Source organism: Ursus arctos, unplaced genomic scaffold (genome assembly GCF_023065955.2).
Source record: "Ursus arctos isolate Adak ecotype North America unplaced genomic scaffold, UrsArc2.0 scaffold_19, whole genome shotgun sequence".
In the NCBI taxonomy this organism is placed as follows: domain Eukaryota; kingdom Metazoa; phylum Chordata; class Mammalia; order Carnivora; family Ursidae; genus Ursus; species Ursus arctos.
Window position 1 is genome coordinate 56,054,205 of NW_026622863.1, and position 16,168 is coordinate 56,070,372.

Here is a 16,168-nt window from a genome sequence, read left to right on the forward strand (position 1 = left end):
ATCTACATGGAACACAATAAAGCTGGACCCCTACCTTACACCATATACAAAAGGCAGACAAGATAGGCCACATATTGTATGATTTCATTTATACGAAATGCCCAGAATAGGGACAAACATAGAGACAGAAATTACAGTGCTGGTTTCCAAGGGGTGGGGGTGTGGAATGTTAAAGGGTATGGGTTTTTTTTGTGGGGTGATGAAATTGCTCTGGAGTTAGTAATGACAGGTTTTACAAAATTGTAAATACACAAAGAGCCATTTAATTGTGTATCAATTTTACAGCATGTGAATTATATATAAATAAAATGAACAAATATCTAATATATTTACATTGAATTCAGGAAAACATTCTGACAGACTGACTCTGGCCTCAAGACCTTGGAGACATAGGGCCCAATCTCCAGTGCAGTAGAAGTGATGATGACACCAGAGATAATGGCAGGAAAAGAATGAACTTTATATACTTTTCAGGTGAAATGAGCATATTTTAACCAAAATTCCAGTGTGACTTTCAGGGAAGTATTTAGGTCTCCTGCCTTCACATTTCAAGATGTCAGTTCATCTTGTACCACTGCAATTATTACACTGAACTAAAAACATAAAGGACCCTCTTTCTTTACATTCATAGAGCACTTACTTTGTACCTTTCATTTTTATGTTGTAGAAGTTTCAAAACCACCCTTTTTTTCCAATTTTTTTACTGACTAAAGGGATGAAATGTAAATATATAAATTGATTTAAAAGGTGTGGAGGGAAAAGTGGTAAGGAAAAATTTTATAAGAAAATTAAAATGAATTTCTAACATAGTTGAAAAAGAACCATGAACCATAAGGCTTGTTACCATAATCTCAAATTTAGATTTTTCTAGCCTTTGAAAAATTACTCTCCTAGTAAAATCTTTAAATCATATTTATTGTCTGATAAAACTTCTACACATTAATTTTTATGAAACTGCCACAAAAATATCACAGGCAATTTATCTAAACAGTATTTCACAAATACTCTCAATAACATATTGTATAAAGAATCTTACCTGTGCAGCAGCAAAGGAAATGCAGTTATTAGCATGAGGAAAATTGTGGTCTTTCCCAACCAAGGAGTGAGACCCTTCAAAAGTAAATAGTCAGTGTTGAATTAGTCTAACCTCATTTTTATTATTTGATTATTAACAGCTTTTAAGTCTCCCATCCCTCCTCCCATTCTACCTCACACCTATGTAGGCTGATTAGAAAGGCTCTGTACTGGGGCACCTGGGTGGCTCAGTCGTTAAGCGTCTGCCTTCTGCTCAGGGTGTGATCCCGGCGTTGTGTTCTGGGATCGAGCCCCACATCAGGCTCCTCTGCTGGGAGCCTGCTTCTTCCTCTCCCACTCCCCCTGCTTGTGTTCCCTCTCTCGCTGGCTGTCTCTCTCTCTCTCTCTGTCAAATAAATAAAATGAAGGGGAGGGGAGGGGAGAGGAATAGGCTCTGTACTCTTTCTTTGGCACTGGTGGGAAGTTTATACCACATTCAGTACTGTTTCCTCAGCTCCACCATAAAAGCCCCATACCAACAAATCTGGAGAAGAGGGTCCTTAACACATTAATCATGACTTAGATTGTAGTATTACATCTATTATATGCCACTCATGGTGTCATTCAAATTTATATTATATTGGATTATAAATTCAGTGTTCTTGTTCTTCCAGGAAATTCTGGACATGAATGAACATCACTTAATGAAGTCTGCCCTTTTTTCTTATTAAACCCTTCCAAGAGATCTTCATGGTGACATGGAAGGACTGCAATGGAAGTATAATATCCACAGATTTCAAACCTCAGGATAAAAATCACTGACGGTAATTTGGCCTTTGCAAGACACCTGAAATAAACTATTTAATAAAATGAAGGTAACAGGACCTTTCCACTGGGATCCTTATAACTTTAACAGCCATTATAGGTATTTTGATTTTTAATCAATTATCAATTATTAAATTTATTTAGAACTTAATTGAATAATCTTTCAGAATTTAAGAGACTGTTTTCTCAACCATGAATTATCTGATGTGTAGCTAGTTGTGAGAAATGGTTAAACAATTTATCACATTCATTACCGTTTTAAGGTTTCTCTACAATATAAATTCTTTGGTGAATCCTGAGGCCAGATCATTGTCTAAAGGCCTTGCCACTTTCAAGACATTTGTTAAGTTTTCTCTCTGATGTGAATTCTCTCATGACCCCTAAGGTAAACATTTGAACATCTGATAAAAGTTTAACACATCCATTACATTTATAAGGTTTTTCTCTGGTAGGAGATAATATTACATTTGTTTTATCTTTGGATAAAAGCCTTGCCATACCCATTATATTTTTCTGGCTTCTTTCAAAGATGCATATTCTGGTGTTTAATTAACTGGGAGCCCTGGTTACAGGCTTTGCCAAATACATGACTTTTATATGGTTTCTGTTCGGTATGGATTCTTTGATGCTGAGTACGGCTTGAACACACATTAAAGGTTTTGCTACATACATGACATTTGTGAGGTTTCTCTTCAGTACAAATTCTCTGATAATCCCCAGTGCTTGATCTTTGGATAAAGGCAGTTCTACATATATTAGGTTTACAATGTTTCTTTTCAGTGTGCATTTTCTGATGTCTAGTAAGATTTGCAAATTGGGTAAAGGCCTTGTCACATTCATTACATTTGTAAGGTCTCTCCCCGGTATGGATTCTTTGATGTCGGGTAAGGCTCGAACACACATTAAAGGCTTTGCCACACTCATTACATTTATAAGGCTTCTCTCCAGTATGAATTATCTGGTGTATGACAAGGTTAGAGGACTGGTTAAAGGCTTTGCCACATTCTTTACATTTGTAAGGCTTTTCTCCACTATGGATTCTCTTATGCTGGGTAAGGCTTGAACGCTCCATAAAGGCTTTCCCACACTCATTACATTTGTAAGGTTTCTCTCCTGTATGAACTCTCTGATGAATTATAAGATTTGAATGTTGACTACAGACTTTGTCACATACATTACATTTATATGGTTTCTCTCCAGTATGGATTCTCTGGTGTCTCGTGAGGTGTGAGATACGGTTAAAGGATTTGTCACACTCATTACATTTGTAAGGTCTCTGCCCAGAGTGAATTCTCTGATGATTAGTGAGATTCGAGCTTCCTCTAAAAGTCTTCCCACATTCATTACATTTATAAGGTTTCTCTCCAGTATGGATTCTCTTATGTCGAGTAAGGCTTGAATACTCAGAAAAGACTTTGCCACACTCATTACATTTGTAAGGTTTCTCTCCAGTATGAATTTTCTGATGCCGTGCAAGATTTGAATTTTGACTACAGCCCTTGCCACATATGTTACATTTATATGGTTTCTGTCTGGTATGGATTCTCTGATGTCTAGTAAGTTTTGCAAATTGGGTAAAAGCTTTGCCACACTCATTACATTTGTAAGGCCTCTGCCCAGAATGAATTCTCTGATGACTAGTGAGGTTTGAGCTTTCTCCAAAAGCCTTCCCACAATCATTACATTTGTAAGACTTTTCACTAATAGGTGTTTTTTGATGTGTAAGTAATGAAGGATGCATAAAAAGTTTTCCAGATTTATTACAAACGTTCATGTTGATGCTAGGAGGAATTCTTTGAAGTGGTGAGGTGGAACTATTGTTCAACTCAACTTGATTATATTCATAAATTTTCTCTTCAGTTTGAAACTTCTGAAGGTCAGCCAGATGTGACTGCAACTTTAATCCAATTCCATTTTCAAAACATTTTATATACTTGTTTCCTGCACAGGTTATGTTATTTTTTAGTTTTAACAAATACCTTTTATATGACTTCTCATGTTTATAATATTGGTAAGTACTTTTTCTTACAGAAACACTCCGCTTTAGAGGGAAAGCATTCCAGGATTTGTTATGCTGTTGATCTCTTCTACCAGTGAAATTTTGGTTATGGGCTGCGGTTACTCCTTTGTAATTTGTTTCATCATATGAATACTGACTTTCAAATGCATGCATATTTGGCTGGACTTCTCTGAAGCCAAAATTCTTGATGTCATTTCTTTTGTGTCTTTCCAACATCAATCTTTGGAATAATTCTTCTTTGTTAATATCCTCTTTTGGTGATAATTCCTTAATCATACTTCTAACAGAGATATCTGAAAGATATAAAGAACCATAGGTTTCCTAGTAATAGAGTTGTAAAGTGAATACATACCTTGAAAACATAGTATTAGGCCAAAAGTAATGCTTATATAGCTATAAAACTTCTGAACCATAGTATGCAAATATTTAGGAATAAAGGGAATCAGATTCCTCAGTAAAGAAAGGATGTTTACACATAGATAAAATTATTTTCAGGAAAGCCTAGTTCCAACACCCTATGGTCAAACCACTCAGAGTATTTACATAAGCCCTGAAACAAGTGATATCTTTCTGCTGACACCCCAAAGTACTCACCAATTGGCACTAGACATTTGGGTGTTTCATAATTGAAGGAAAGCAATATTATATTAATGCATATACACATACCTAATTATTTAGGTACAATTATAAAGGCTAAAGCAGAGGAATATATCCATAAGGTAAATAATATCATAAACAAACTTATCTAACAAATAAATGGCAATTCACAAATACAAAATAAAAATAGCACTGAGAAAATGGGAAGAACTTGATAAAACAATTGTAAGAATAACAAAATATTGTTCTGAATTTCTATAATAAAACTATATTCATGCAGAATAGGCATTTTACAACCTTAACCATTGGTGCATGACAGTTGTAATACATAAAAGATATTTAAGAACCATTATCTGTAAATCATAATAAAAATGAATCAAACATTTTAGAAACCCACATAAATCCAGAAGATAAATAATAAGCCAACACAATTACAAACCATTATAAGCATCCAACTCTTGGTTTTGGCTCAGGTCATGATCCTAGGGTCCTAGGATTGAGCCCCATGGTGGGCTCCATGCTCAGTGCAGAGTCTGCTGAGATTCTCCCTCTCCCTCTGCCCCTCCGCCCATGCTCTCTTCCTCTCTCTCTCTCAAATAAATAAATCTTTAAAAAATAATAATAGTGCTTCTTTTATAGCCTCCTCTATCTGAACTCTCATATTTGGAGCTCTTCACACAATTGCTGGCATAAAGAGACATGAGGTGAGGGATGCTCTTACTATATATATTAGTGGATATGTAGCTATTATTGTGAATCAATGGAAATTATGTGTACTTATCCAAAATTAATAAATTCTGACTTCGTTAACTGTCACCACAACATAGGCAACCTCAAGGGGGAACTAACCGAATGACACTCAGTGGGGAATGGATTTTACTGAAGGGCAGTGTTAGTAGCAGGGGATTACGGAAACAACTTCTGGCAGTGCCATGCAGGAGGCAGATGTGCAGAGAGGTGGCCAGCGACATAAGCACTTGGCTGTAGGCAGAGAACAGGAGAGTACTGACGGGTGGGTCAACAAGGACCAGGTGAATTTTTTATGGAGCCCAGTTTAAAAGATGAAGATCAAAACAGCCTTCAAGTGTTAACTGAAGAATGTAATTTCCAGAACATGAAAACTTTTGTGGAAAACACAAGGAGTTATAAGCAATTGCGGTGAGGATGTACATGGAGTGGAAGAGACTGGCTAAATTCCCAATAAAATACAATGAGAAAGTCAAATATAAGTTTAGTATACCAAGATGTGTACATGATGAATCTAGACAGGGAAATTAATTACTGGAATAAAGCATTTTGTACCAAAATACAAAAAGTCAGTAAAATTCAAATAAAATCCAAGAAGTTGTATTTAGAAAACTTAAAATATACGAGAGAAAAAGCAAGGTATCCTGTATGACAAATTATGGCAAATCAATTTAATGATTTCCGGGATGAACAGAGTAATTTAATTAAAAAATATTTTTTCAAGATAGCCAATGTTCCCAATTTTACAAATCCAATCAATTTGAGAAAAAGGTACTTTCATAATAGGTAAATCAGGTGACAGAGAAATAAAAGGACTAAGATAATTTTTTCACAAAATTCAGGAGTTTGAATAGGTTTTAGGGAAACTGCTGCTGAGCCATAACCCTCAACACTCAAGAATCAAATCTTTTAATATATGTATATTAAAATATGTATTCCTTGATCCAGTAGTCCACAAACCACAGCTATAAAACAGAATTCTGAGTGACATCGAAAATATGTTAATTAATCATTCAGTTTTTAAAAGTTCATTTTTAATTCATGAAAATGTACATGATGACAACTGCCGTGGTTTAAACATAAATTAGAATTTAAAAATGGAGGCATAATATTGTACATCAGAAAGTAATATAACACTGTATGTTAACTATCCTGGAATTAAAAAAAAAAGAAGGTATCACTTAACTTCATAAGTTCCCTCAAGATGCATCACCATCATATTTATTTGAAGGAGAGTGAACACTATTGCATGCAGGGGGTGAACAATTTGGCACAAACCATACTTTGGTCAAAGCCTCACAGAAAAATGGTCACAACAATGTTCTCCTTGGGATAAGTTCGTACATCTATGATTGCTGGCTCAAACGGAATGATCATTAGATATCTGATCAATATTGCCGCACTACCCTCGAGAGACTCTGTGACACTGCGCAATGCAAAGAGCAGAAAGAGAACTACAATCACTTATTAGTCAGACCTCCTGTTACTTTCTATCTCAGCCTCCCTAGGACTTGCTGACCACTCCACTCAGTGGTTACCTGGGCACTTCTCTAAGTGGCAGGAAAGCACTGTAATACATTAATCAAAGTGTTCTCCTTCAAAAATTTTGTTACCCGATAAACCCCCTCTATGGGTAAGTCCACCAGAAGTTGTCCATCATCTAAAAGTGGGTTATCACAGCAGAAAAAGGATATTTCAGACCCTAGGAAAATAGGCAAAGCTGCACAGACTTAGGAAAATGCAAAATCTGGACAAGCCAAGTTTTGTCCGCATCACTAGCCTAGGCAGAGCGCAGGAAGGAGAATAGGCAAGACAAGAGAAGTAAAGCAAGGGGCTCGATTTTGCAGGGTCTTTGAGAGAACAGACATGCTCCCCATGTAGGACTGGATTTCAAAGAGACAATCTCTCTGTCCACCGTCTGTATAGTACTGCTGACTAACCATCGCAGAAGACCCACCCCAGGGGCGCCTGGGTGGCTCAGTCATTAGGCATCTGCCTTCGGCTCAGGGCGTGATTCCAGGGTCCTGGGATCAAGCCCCGAATCGGGCTCCCTGCTCCGCTGGGAGCCTGCTTCTTCCTCTCCCACTCCCCCTGCTTGTGTTCCCTCTCTTGCTGGCCGTCTCTCTGTCAAATAAATAAATAAAATCTTCAAAAAAAAAAAAAAGACCCACCCCATTGCTTGGTTATACTCTTGATGTGTGGCAAAAGCAGGACAGACAAAATGGCTAGGAGGCCTTGAGACAGTCCCATGCAGCCTTGGGGCCCCAAGTGCAATGGGGGAGCAGCCAACGTTTTCCTATCTCCCAAACATAGGAACTGAGGATGAAACCTGGACAGGTCCTGGAGTAAGGACTACAGAGGAACTGACGGATCAGTTGGAATCAGATGGAATCAAGTGTGGAAGGAGAGACCAGAGGAAACGAGGACCCCTATGAAACAGCCCTCCTCATCCCTCTCAAAGCCAAGGGACCAAAAAGGTCACAGCAGCCTGATAATAGTGTTGCAGGTCATGATAAAGACTGCCATTGTCTGCGTCAGTTGGAATGCCCTGTCTGCAGAACAGAGTAATGGGGGAGATTTCCTTTGAGTGCTCACAAGTACTTTTCTTTTCTTTTTTTTTTTTTTTTTTAAGATTTTATTTATTTATTTGACAGAGAGAGCACCAGCCAGCGAGAGAGGGAACACAAGCAGGGGGAGTGGGAGAGGAAGAAGAAGGCTTCCAGCGGAGGAGCCTGATGTGGGGCTCGATCCCAGAACGCCAGGATCACATGTGAGCCGAAGGCAGACGCTTAACGACTGAGCCACCCACGTGCCCCTCACAAGTACTTTTCTTTTCTCACAGACCTCTCCTCTTTGGGGAGAGTTTCTCAAACAATATTTGATGAAGCAGTTTCATCTCTGATCATCTCAGCTGTTACCAGTGTTCACATCTTTGATATAGTCCCACCCACTTGGTTTTTACACTATTTTCACCTCGCCCTCCACAGCCCTCGGCTCTGTCCATAATATTCAGGTCAGAGAAATTCCTGCTTATGAGAAAGGAGAGTTACGTGCTGGGGCTTTTCCAGAATATCATCCCAGCCCTTTGTTCAGCTGAGGACGGAAGATGTTACAGATGGGTCTACATTAATTTTGTCCACTGACTGGCTTAGGAAATATTTTACATATATAGACATCTAGCTTCTCTTCTGGAATTACTGACTCAGATGCATAGGAGTAAAACCAGGGAATCCAATATTGTAAAATTTTGCTACAAGGTTTTGTGATTACTCAAGTAGTAAAAGCAACATTAATCTAGTGAGGAGTGGGCAGATCATCTGAAGAAAAGAGGAGACGGAAGTCCAGGTGCCACCTCATGAAGCTTTCAATTCAGAGTCAATATGGCTTCAATCAGTCTAGCAGGGCAGGGGCCCCCAAGAAACTCACTAGGGCAGATCCCAACATTTAGAGAGACATTATCCTCACCCAGGGAGACCAGGTTCCTGTAGTTCTCCAACATCACGTCCCTGTACAAGGCCCTCTGAGCAGGGTCCAGGCACTCCCACTCCTCCGCAGAGAATTCTACGGCCACATCCCTGAAGGTCAACAGCACCTGTAACGAAAAACACATTTCACTAAGAAACCATGGGGAGAGTTCTTATCTTCACACAAATTAGAGGAGAGAGGTGCAAGGACTGATTTGGCTGCAGTGACATATCAGTGTGAGATCATTTTGAGCAAGTCATAGGATCCCTAATTTTGTGTTATTATACTTCTCACCAGAGAACATAAATCCACAGATCACTGTGCATGCCACAATTTTGTGAACAAAACATACAAACAAAAAATGCACCACGAGGTGGACTATACAGAAGTGCTAGACAGTGCATCTTACACACCAATTATTCCTCTGATGAGCCGCACTATGAGCAGTGTCTGTAAAGATTACAAAGTTCACTGTGCCTTTTAAGAAAGTATAAAATCTAAGAATGTGATGATGATTATAATGGCAGAAACAAAAAGTTTTTAAGCATTTAGGACGTACTAAATATTACCCAAATGGGTATTATTTTGTGTAATAACATTAGAGAAATATCTGTGTCCATCTTACAGAGGAGACTGTCAGAGAGACTCTAAGAAACTAGCCTTGGGTCAGAGAACTAAGAAATGGTAGAGTCGGCACCGGAACCAGGTGTTTGGAATTTAGAATTGAACCTGAAGAATCACAGAGTTAAGTAACAGATGCAGCTTTAAAAGTACTTTGATAGCAGGTTTCCTAAGTGAGAAAACATGAAACAAGTTTGAAGCTAAAAACATGGACCTGCAGAAAATGTCACTATATATGCACATACATAGTATGTTACTAGTCTTACCACTATTGATTCACTAATGAGTTAGTGTACAAAAGAATTTAAGGCCATGAAAAATTCCTATGAACAATTTTCAAAGGTTAAAATAAATACAAAAGTTACTTATGAAGAATGCATCTTTTATATATACCATAGGTTTCTGCTCACATACAACCACGCACACATAAACACAATTTCAGTAAAAGTAGTCCTCTCAGACTTTTGGGATGAATTTTTTAAATCTTTTTTTTTTAAATTCATGGGTATTTCAGTATTTTTGGTCAAATGGACATTTAGAAATTGTTCTTATTTTTAATTAGGTTGTCAACATTACTCTGTACTAGCCCCGTTAAAAAAAAATACAAAAATGAAAATAGAAAACTTTACCTTTTCCACTAAATACTTATGTGCAAATCAAAATTTTGTCCATTTAAATGTCCATTTAAGCATAAGCCTAGGGGGGTTTATCCAATAATCAATCAATGTTTGAAGATTATACAAATTTATTAATGTTCTATATTAATCAATTAAAATAGAAAAATATGAAAGCATTAGATCTTTTAAGAAATAATTGGATAACTAAAAATCATGCTGAAAAAAAAAAATTAGAGGCATCAAGTAAGGAAATTCCAGTAAACACCATGACTGACAGTAAACAACAGAAGCATTTTCACTAAAACTGAGGCTGACACAAGGGATGATGGCCAGGGCTCCTGCTATTCGCCACTGCACACAATGCCTGGACACTGGGAACCATGAAGGATACATGCGCCTTTATTCAGAGAATGTTTTAATGAGGATCTAAAAGAACAAGTTATCTCTATGTTTATTAGCATGAAAACAACTCCAAGATTTGTGTGCAGAATAAAATATCACAATATAACATTCACTGAAGAATCTTAACTAAAATCACCTAATGATAGGTAAATGCATTTTTATGAGACATACACTTAAAATCTTCCACAGAATAGGCAATAGTGATTACAAATTTGGTGAGTGATGATGGAGGGCATGACAGGGAAGGAGAAGTTTTACTTCTTAGCCCAAAATGTGCAACACTGTGGAGTTTTACCTCAAAACAGATATATGGCATGTAATGTTTAAAACAAAAGAAATGTAATATTTTAGTAACAATTGGTGGAAATAGAATTTGGCTCCAGCCACTCTGATGACAAAGACTAAGTTTTTGCTCCAATGTAATGGCTGAAACATTTTTAGGTAAAACACCTGCTACACAAAAGTCCCTGGATGAACAAGGGTCTTCATGAGATGGATATGCTGTGAGTGATGTTAAAGAACTTACTGTTAAAACAAATTATACAATAAAACATCCTTTATCATTGGAGTGTTTCAGAACTTTCTGTTCTAATCCAAATCATTAATATTTTAGAGCCAGAAACATGCTGATTCACTTGTTCAGCTTCAAATGCCTTGTAAAATCAGGGACCACAGGTTTCCCCTTCTCAGTCTTATTTTCCAGCTGTTCCTGCCTATTAATATGGCCCATTAATGTGCAGTTCTTTTTTTTCCTTTTTCAAGTTTGTATTTAAGTTCTTGTTAGTTTACCTGTAGTGTAATACTGTTTTCAGGAGAATTTAGTGATTCATCGCTTACATGTAACAGTCCGTGCTCAACAGGACAAGTGCCCTCCTTAATACCCATCACCCCATCACCCACCTCCCTCCCTCCATCACCCCTAAGTTTGTTCTCTACCATTAAGAGGCTCTATGGTTTGCTTCCCTCTCTCTCTGTTTCTCCCCTTCCCATATGTTCATCTGTTTTGTTTCTTAAATTCCGTATGAGTGAAATCCTAGGATATTTGTCTTTCTCTGCCTTATTTTGCTTAATGCTGTTTTTTTTAAAAAAAGATTTTATTTATTTGACACAGAGCGAGACAGCACAAGCAGGGGGAGCAGCAGAGGGAGGGGGAGAAGCGCCCCCCCCTCAACCCCTAAGCAAAGAGCCTGACTTGGGACTGGATCCCAGGATTCTGGGATCATGACCTGAGCGAAAGCAGACGCTTATCCAACAGACCCACCGAGGCACCCGTTAATGCTGTTTTTCATAACGCAGTTCTTCTTAATGCCGCCCTACAAGGAACTGACAGTGCATTCACACTCATCTCCTAAAACAATCCCCTTTGCCAACTTCACTGCCACCAAAGTCTCACTCGCAGTTTCTGATTCACGCCTGAGTATGTAACTTCCCCGTGATGATCCCCCAACAGGGCCTCTTCACAGGTTCCCTGTCTCTGGGTCATGGTGAGATGGAATGTAAGTGGAGATGAGAGGCACTGAGGCAAGGCTGGGGTGAGTTCAAGCGAACGTCAGGCAGGTCCCTTGAGAGCTTGAGAGTACATTACCAAGTCCAAAAACCCTAGCATTTCAGGAAAGAGAGACAAAAGAAACAACCAAGAATGTGAATTTTACCTGGGAACGAGTCATTTTTGCCTCCTCGTCCTTTCCTCTTCCTCTGGACTTCTCGGATACGATCAGTCTTGACAAGTGGACGGTGAGCGCTGAACACAGGCTGTTTCATGCCTAGAATGAACAGACCCCCTTCCTGTGATACAACCACGCACACGGGGAGCACCTCAAGTAAAGACAGTCCTCTGCCGCCCACTGCCCCAGGAGGGGCTCGTGAACACAGAGACAGGCCAGTGAGACGGTTTCTCCCCCTTTTCTTCACAGCTCACTGCGCCGCGGTGAAGGCCACGCGTTCTGCGGCGGCCGCGGCCCTGACCGACCGCCGCACCGACCAGAGCCCCACCTTTATGGATCCCGGACGGAGGAATGGGAGGCAGTGAAGCACCTGAAGCGGCGGTCTCCACGAACCGAGGGGCTAGAAGCGGGCACGGCCGCTGCGACCCGGGGCTGGCGGGCCTCGGAACGTCTCACGGCGACGCCGGGACCCATCGTGGGCAGGAAGGCGAGGACCGCAGTTGTAACCTCCACAAGAACCCCGGTGTGGGAGACTGGAGGTTATGGGGCCGCGAAGCACGGGTTTGAAATTGAATACCCGAAATTCACTCACCCGAGCGTTTCCGTCACTCAGCTCAATTCACTTCCCGGTCTGGAGGCAAGTGAGCGCGCCCACGGGAGAGGAGGTTACAGGGGGCGGGAGTTGGGCAGGGACGCGTCCGGCGAGACGCGGGACGTCACGATTGGTTGACACCCGGCAGGAAGCGCGTGGTAGGGGCGGGCCCAAACACGGGGGCGGAGCCTCGAGTCGCCCCGCCCCCGCAGGTTGGTCTGTTGGTCCTTTTCCGCTGTGCTTGCTTCTCCGCTTTTTGATCGCCGCCGCGCAGCAGAGCTGCTTCCTGCCTGTTCTAAGTTAATGTTTCTAAATTTAAAGTAAAAGAGTAATGAGGGCCGCTTATATTAAAAGCGGAGATATTCTCAACAAGTTGAGAATGGCTAAATTCAAAATCTTTTGGTGCGAGCAGGTGGAGATGTATGTGTGTCTTGTTAAGCGATGGAAACTGGAATGTGATCACTCAGGTGATCCGTCGGGAGGAAGCCTCTCCTTGGACCTGCTTACAACAGGGCAGCTGGCTTCCCCCAGGGCAAGTGGTTCAGGAAAGAAAGAGGGAGTCCAGTATCTTTTATAACCTAACCTCAGAAATGACGACTGTTACTTCTGCCAGATTCTGTCGGTCCCGCAGGCTCTTCTGTAATTGCCGCCGCTCAGGCAACCGCCGTCCTGCTTTTCCCTGGCCTGACAAGGTTCCTGAGAAATAGGACTTTTCATGCTAAAACTGGGAAAGTTCTGGGCAAACTGGGCCAGTGGAGCACACTAGCTGCTGTGCCACTGACCTTCCCAGCCACTCTCCACCCAATCTGCTTTCTCTCCTTCCCTCCTCTTCCTTTTTTCCCCACCTCCACCCCTTCTGTGTTCTCTCCTCTCCTTTCCTCTTCTCTTCCTTTTTCATCACTTCCAGGTGTGAAGAGAGAGTGGCAAACACATTCCTGGCCTGGGTCCTAGTGACAACTTTAGCCAAAAAAGAATGAAGAGGTGGGTGTCACCCTCAAGTGTGTAGACCTTTCAGGTGGCATGACAGGGAGTAAAAGCTGCCTATGAGAAACAAAGTCCTCAGGAGTTCTTCCAACAGTGAAAACAAGCACAAACCAGGTGAGAAGAGCCTGTCTATTCTTGTCCCAATACCTGCAGTTGGTACCCCCACCCAGGATGTTCACAGACATGCACTGCTTGTGGGATGGGGTGGGTGGTAAATTATTCCATTACCAACCAACTCATCAACTGATGGAATTAATGAAATAATGTAAGGTGTTTCCCGGAGGTCCCCCAACAGAGTGAGGTGATAAAGGGTCTGCCTACTGTAGCAAACTGACAGAAATTCGAGAAGGAACATACTGTGGGCTTTAAGACTAGGTTACAACATCTGTTTGGCTAGCAGAAATCTCATCCATTAGACAACAGCCAAAGCTGTGCTTTGTTTAGATGCTGTGAAAATTAATAATGAGAAACCTCATTAAAATGGAATTAGGAACTATTGGCAGGGGGAGTTCTCACGCCCTACCGGTCCTAATCAATTGCAGACCCAAGAGGAAAAGATGGACTTGACCTTGCACTTGGACACTACTCTACTACTCTAATCTCCCCAACCTCGGCAGCAGCTCAGCCAATGAAAAGCCACCATACTGCAAACTTCCAGTTTACACCAATGAACTGTTAGTTTATGATGGCCTTCCCAACTTAACCCTTTTCTCCTCAAAAAGTGTCTCTCTCTTTTGTTCCCCATTCTTGCTTAGGGTTTTGCAGTAGCTTGTTTGTCCCAGATTGCAATTCTCTTTTATTCTCAAATAAACCCATCTTTTGTTGTAAAATAACCAGCAGTTTTTATCTTTAAGGTTAACAGTGCGAAACTTTATCCCTACATGTGTGGGAAATCCAAACCTTCAGGAAGCAAACATGCAGAAAGGAATGTGGTGGCACTGAGAGACAGCTGCAATTACAGGTCATTTTCTCATGGAAGGAGGAAAAAGATGTGGGTGGTAGGGGCAGGATTTGTTGGTGTGGAGTTTAACAAAATCCAGTCTGTTTCTAACTCGAACACGGTTGAGAAATGTGGAAAAGTGGCCATGAGCCACACTGGGACCATTGTGGACTTTATCTTTGGAAGCAGAGTTCACTTAAACTCAACCCACCAGATAGAAAAAAAAAATAATGAGGAGAAACCTGACCTTGAATCACCAGGGACCATGGGACCATAGTCTGCCAAATTAATCAGGGTGAAGAATGAAGCAGCACAGACAATAACGGTGACATGTGTGAAGCTGGCATCCCAGTACCAACAAATTCTCTGTACAATAGCCCTGTATGACCCATGAAAAGGGTAGACGGCTCATGGAGACTAACAGCGGACTACTGAAGACTACTGATTGTGCAAATGCTTCTTTTCTCAGCCTTATCTCAGAAAAGAGCTAACTGCAGTTTAGCTTCGAGTAAGAAGGATCATAGTTTACGTTTCCTCCACTGCCACAATTACTTTTGCCGTCTCAATTTGGTTAGAAGGGATTTGGCTTTGATATCGGTCCTGAGTGTAATAATAAACTATACTGATGATATCATAAGAATATCAGAAACTGAAGAATAAACTAGGTAGAACTGACCTCAATGCATTAGTGGCACCAAAAGAGAGTGTTTGCTAAATCCACCAAAGATCTAGGGACTTGCCCAAACGGTGAAATTGTTAGGAATATTCTGGGCGGAAGCCACCCATGATGTTCCACAGGCGACTCAAAAGAAACTGATATCCTTACCTACCCCTAGAACTAAACAAGCAGCCCAGTGTTTGGTCTGTTTGGATTAGGGAAGATGCATATTCTACATCTGGGAATATTGCTAACTCCTATCCATGCAACTATCTCAAAGGAGGCCAAATTTGAATTAGGACCTAAGAAAGGTCATTTCTGGTTTGCAAAAAGCAGTGTCTCTCAATCTCTGTCTGTCTGTCCTTGGACCCCTGTGATCCATTCAGAAATGATTTTGGAAGCGGCTGCAATGCTTAGTAAAGAAGATTGGAATCAATGGCAAAAGCCTTTGAGTGCCACCTAGTGGTGACCACTAAGATCTGGGACCAGAAAATTTTTGGATGCTGGGGCATGATAACCTACCATCTGAGATACAGTTACTAGCTTGCTGCTGGGTGTTGAGATGGCCCCTGGGACTGAAAGACATAAGATAATATTGAGACATGAAATTCTGATAATGTTCTGGACCATGTTGGAGAAACGCTGTAATAAGGGATGCAGTGTCCGTAAGTATCCCATAATAAAAAGGAAACCATTTTTGCAAGAGCATCTACAGAGGGAATGCAAATAGGCAGCCATCAGACCCACAGTCGGTAACCTCTTTTCTCGTAGGAACAACTTTAGAACCACCTGAGTTACTGCCAGAGCCTACGGTCACTTGTTTTTGTGGATGGAACGCTATTAAACAGAATAGGCGTAATGATGGGTTTCTGATAACCAGTAGACATCTTACAGTGGGTCTGAATTCCCCTGGGAAACCGCCCCACCCTCAGCCTAGGAAGGCAATGGGAAACGTAATGACATATTCAAACTAAATTTCATCTAGGCGTAACTACTATGCATTTAACTCTAGTACGGGGGAC

At 40.8% G+C, this 16,168-nt stretch overlaps 1 protein-coding gene across 1 annotated transcript in view; it reads right to left on the bottom strand.

Annotated features, from left to right (window-relative positions):
- The window catches only part of LOC113247256 (zinc finger protein 160-like), a 37,148-nt gene extending 21,039 nt beyond the window's left edge, over positions 1-16,109 (bottom strand). The window contains 4 exon segments of the mRNA XM_057314659.1: positions 2,372-4,152; positions 8,669-8,795; positions 11,961-12,071; positions 12,565-16,109. Of these exon segments, the coding sequence (XP_057170642.1) occupies positions 2,372-4,152; positions 8,669-8,795; positions 11,961-11,975 (1,923 nt within the window). The 5' untranslated portion in view covers positions 11,976-12,071; positions 12,565-16,109.
- Positions 16,110-16,168: the final 59 nt, after the last annotated feature.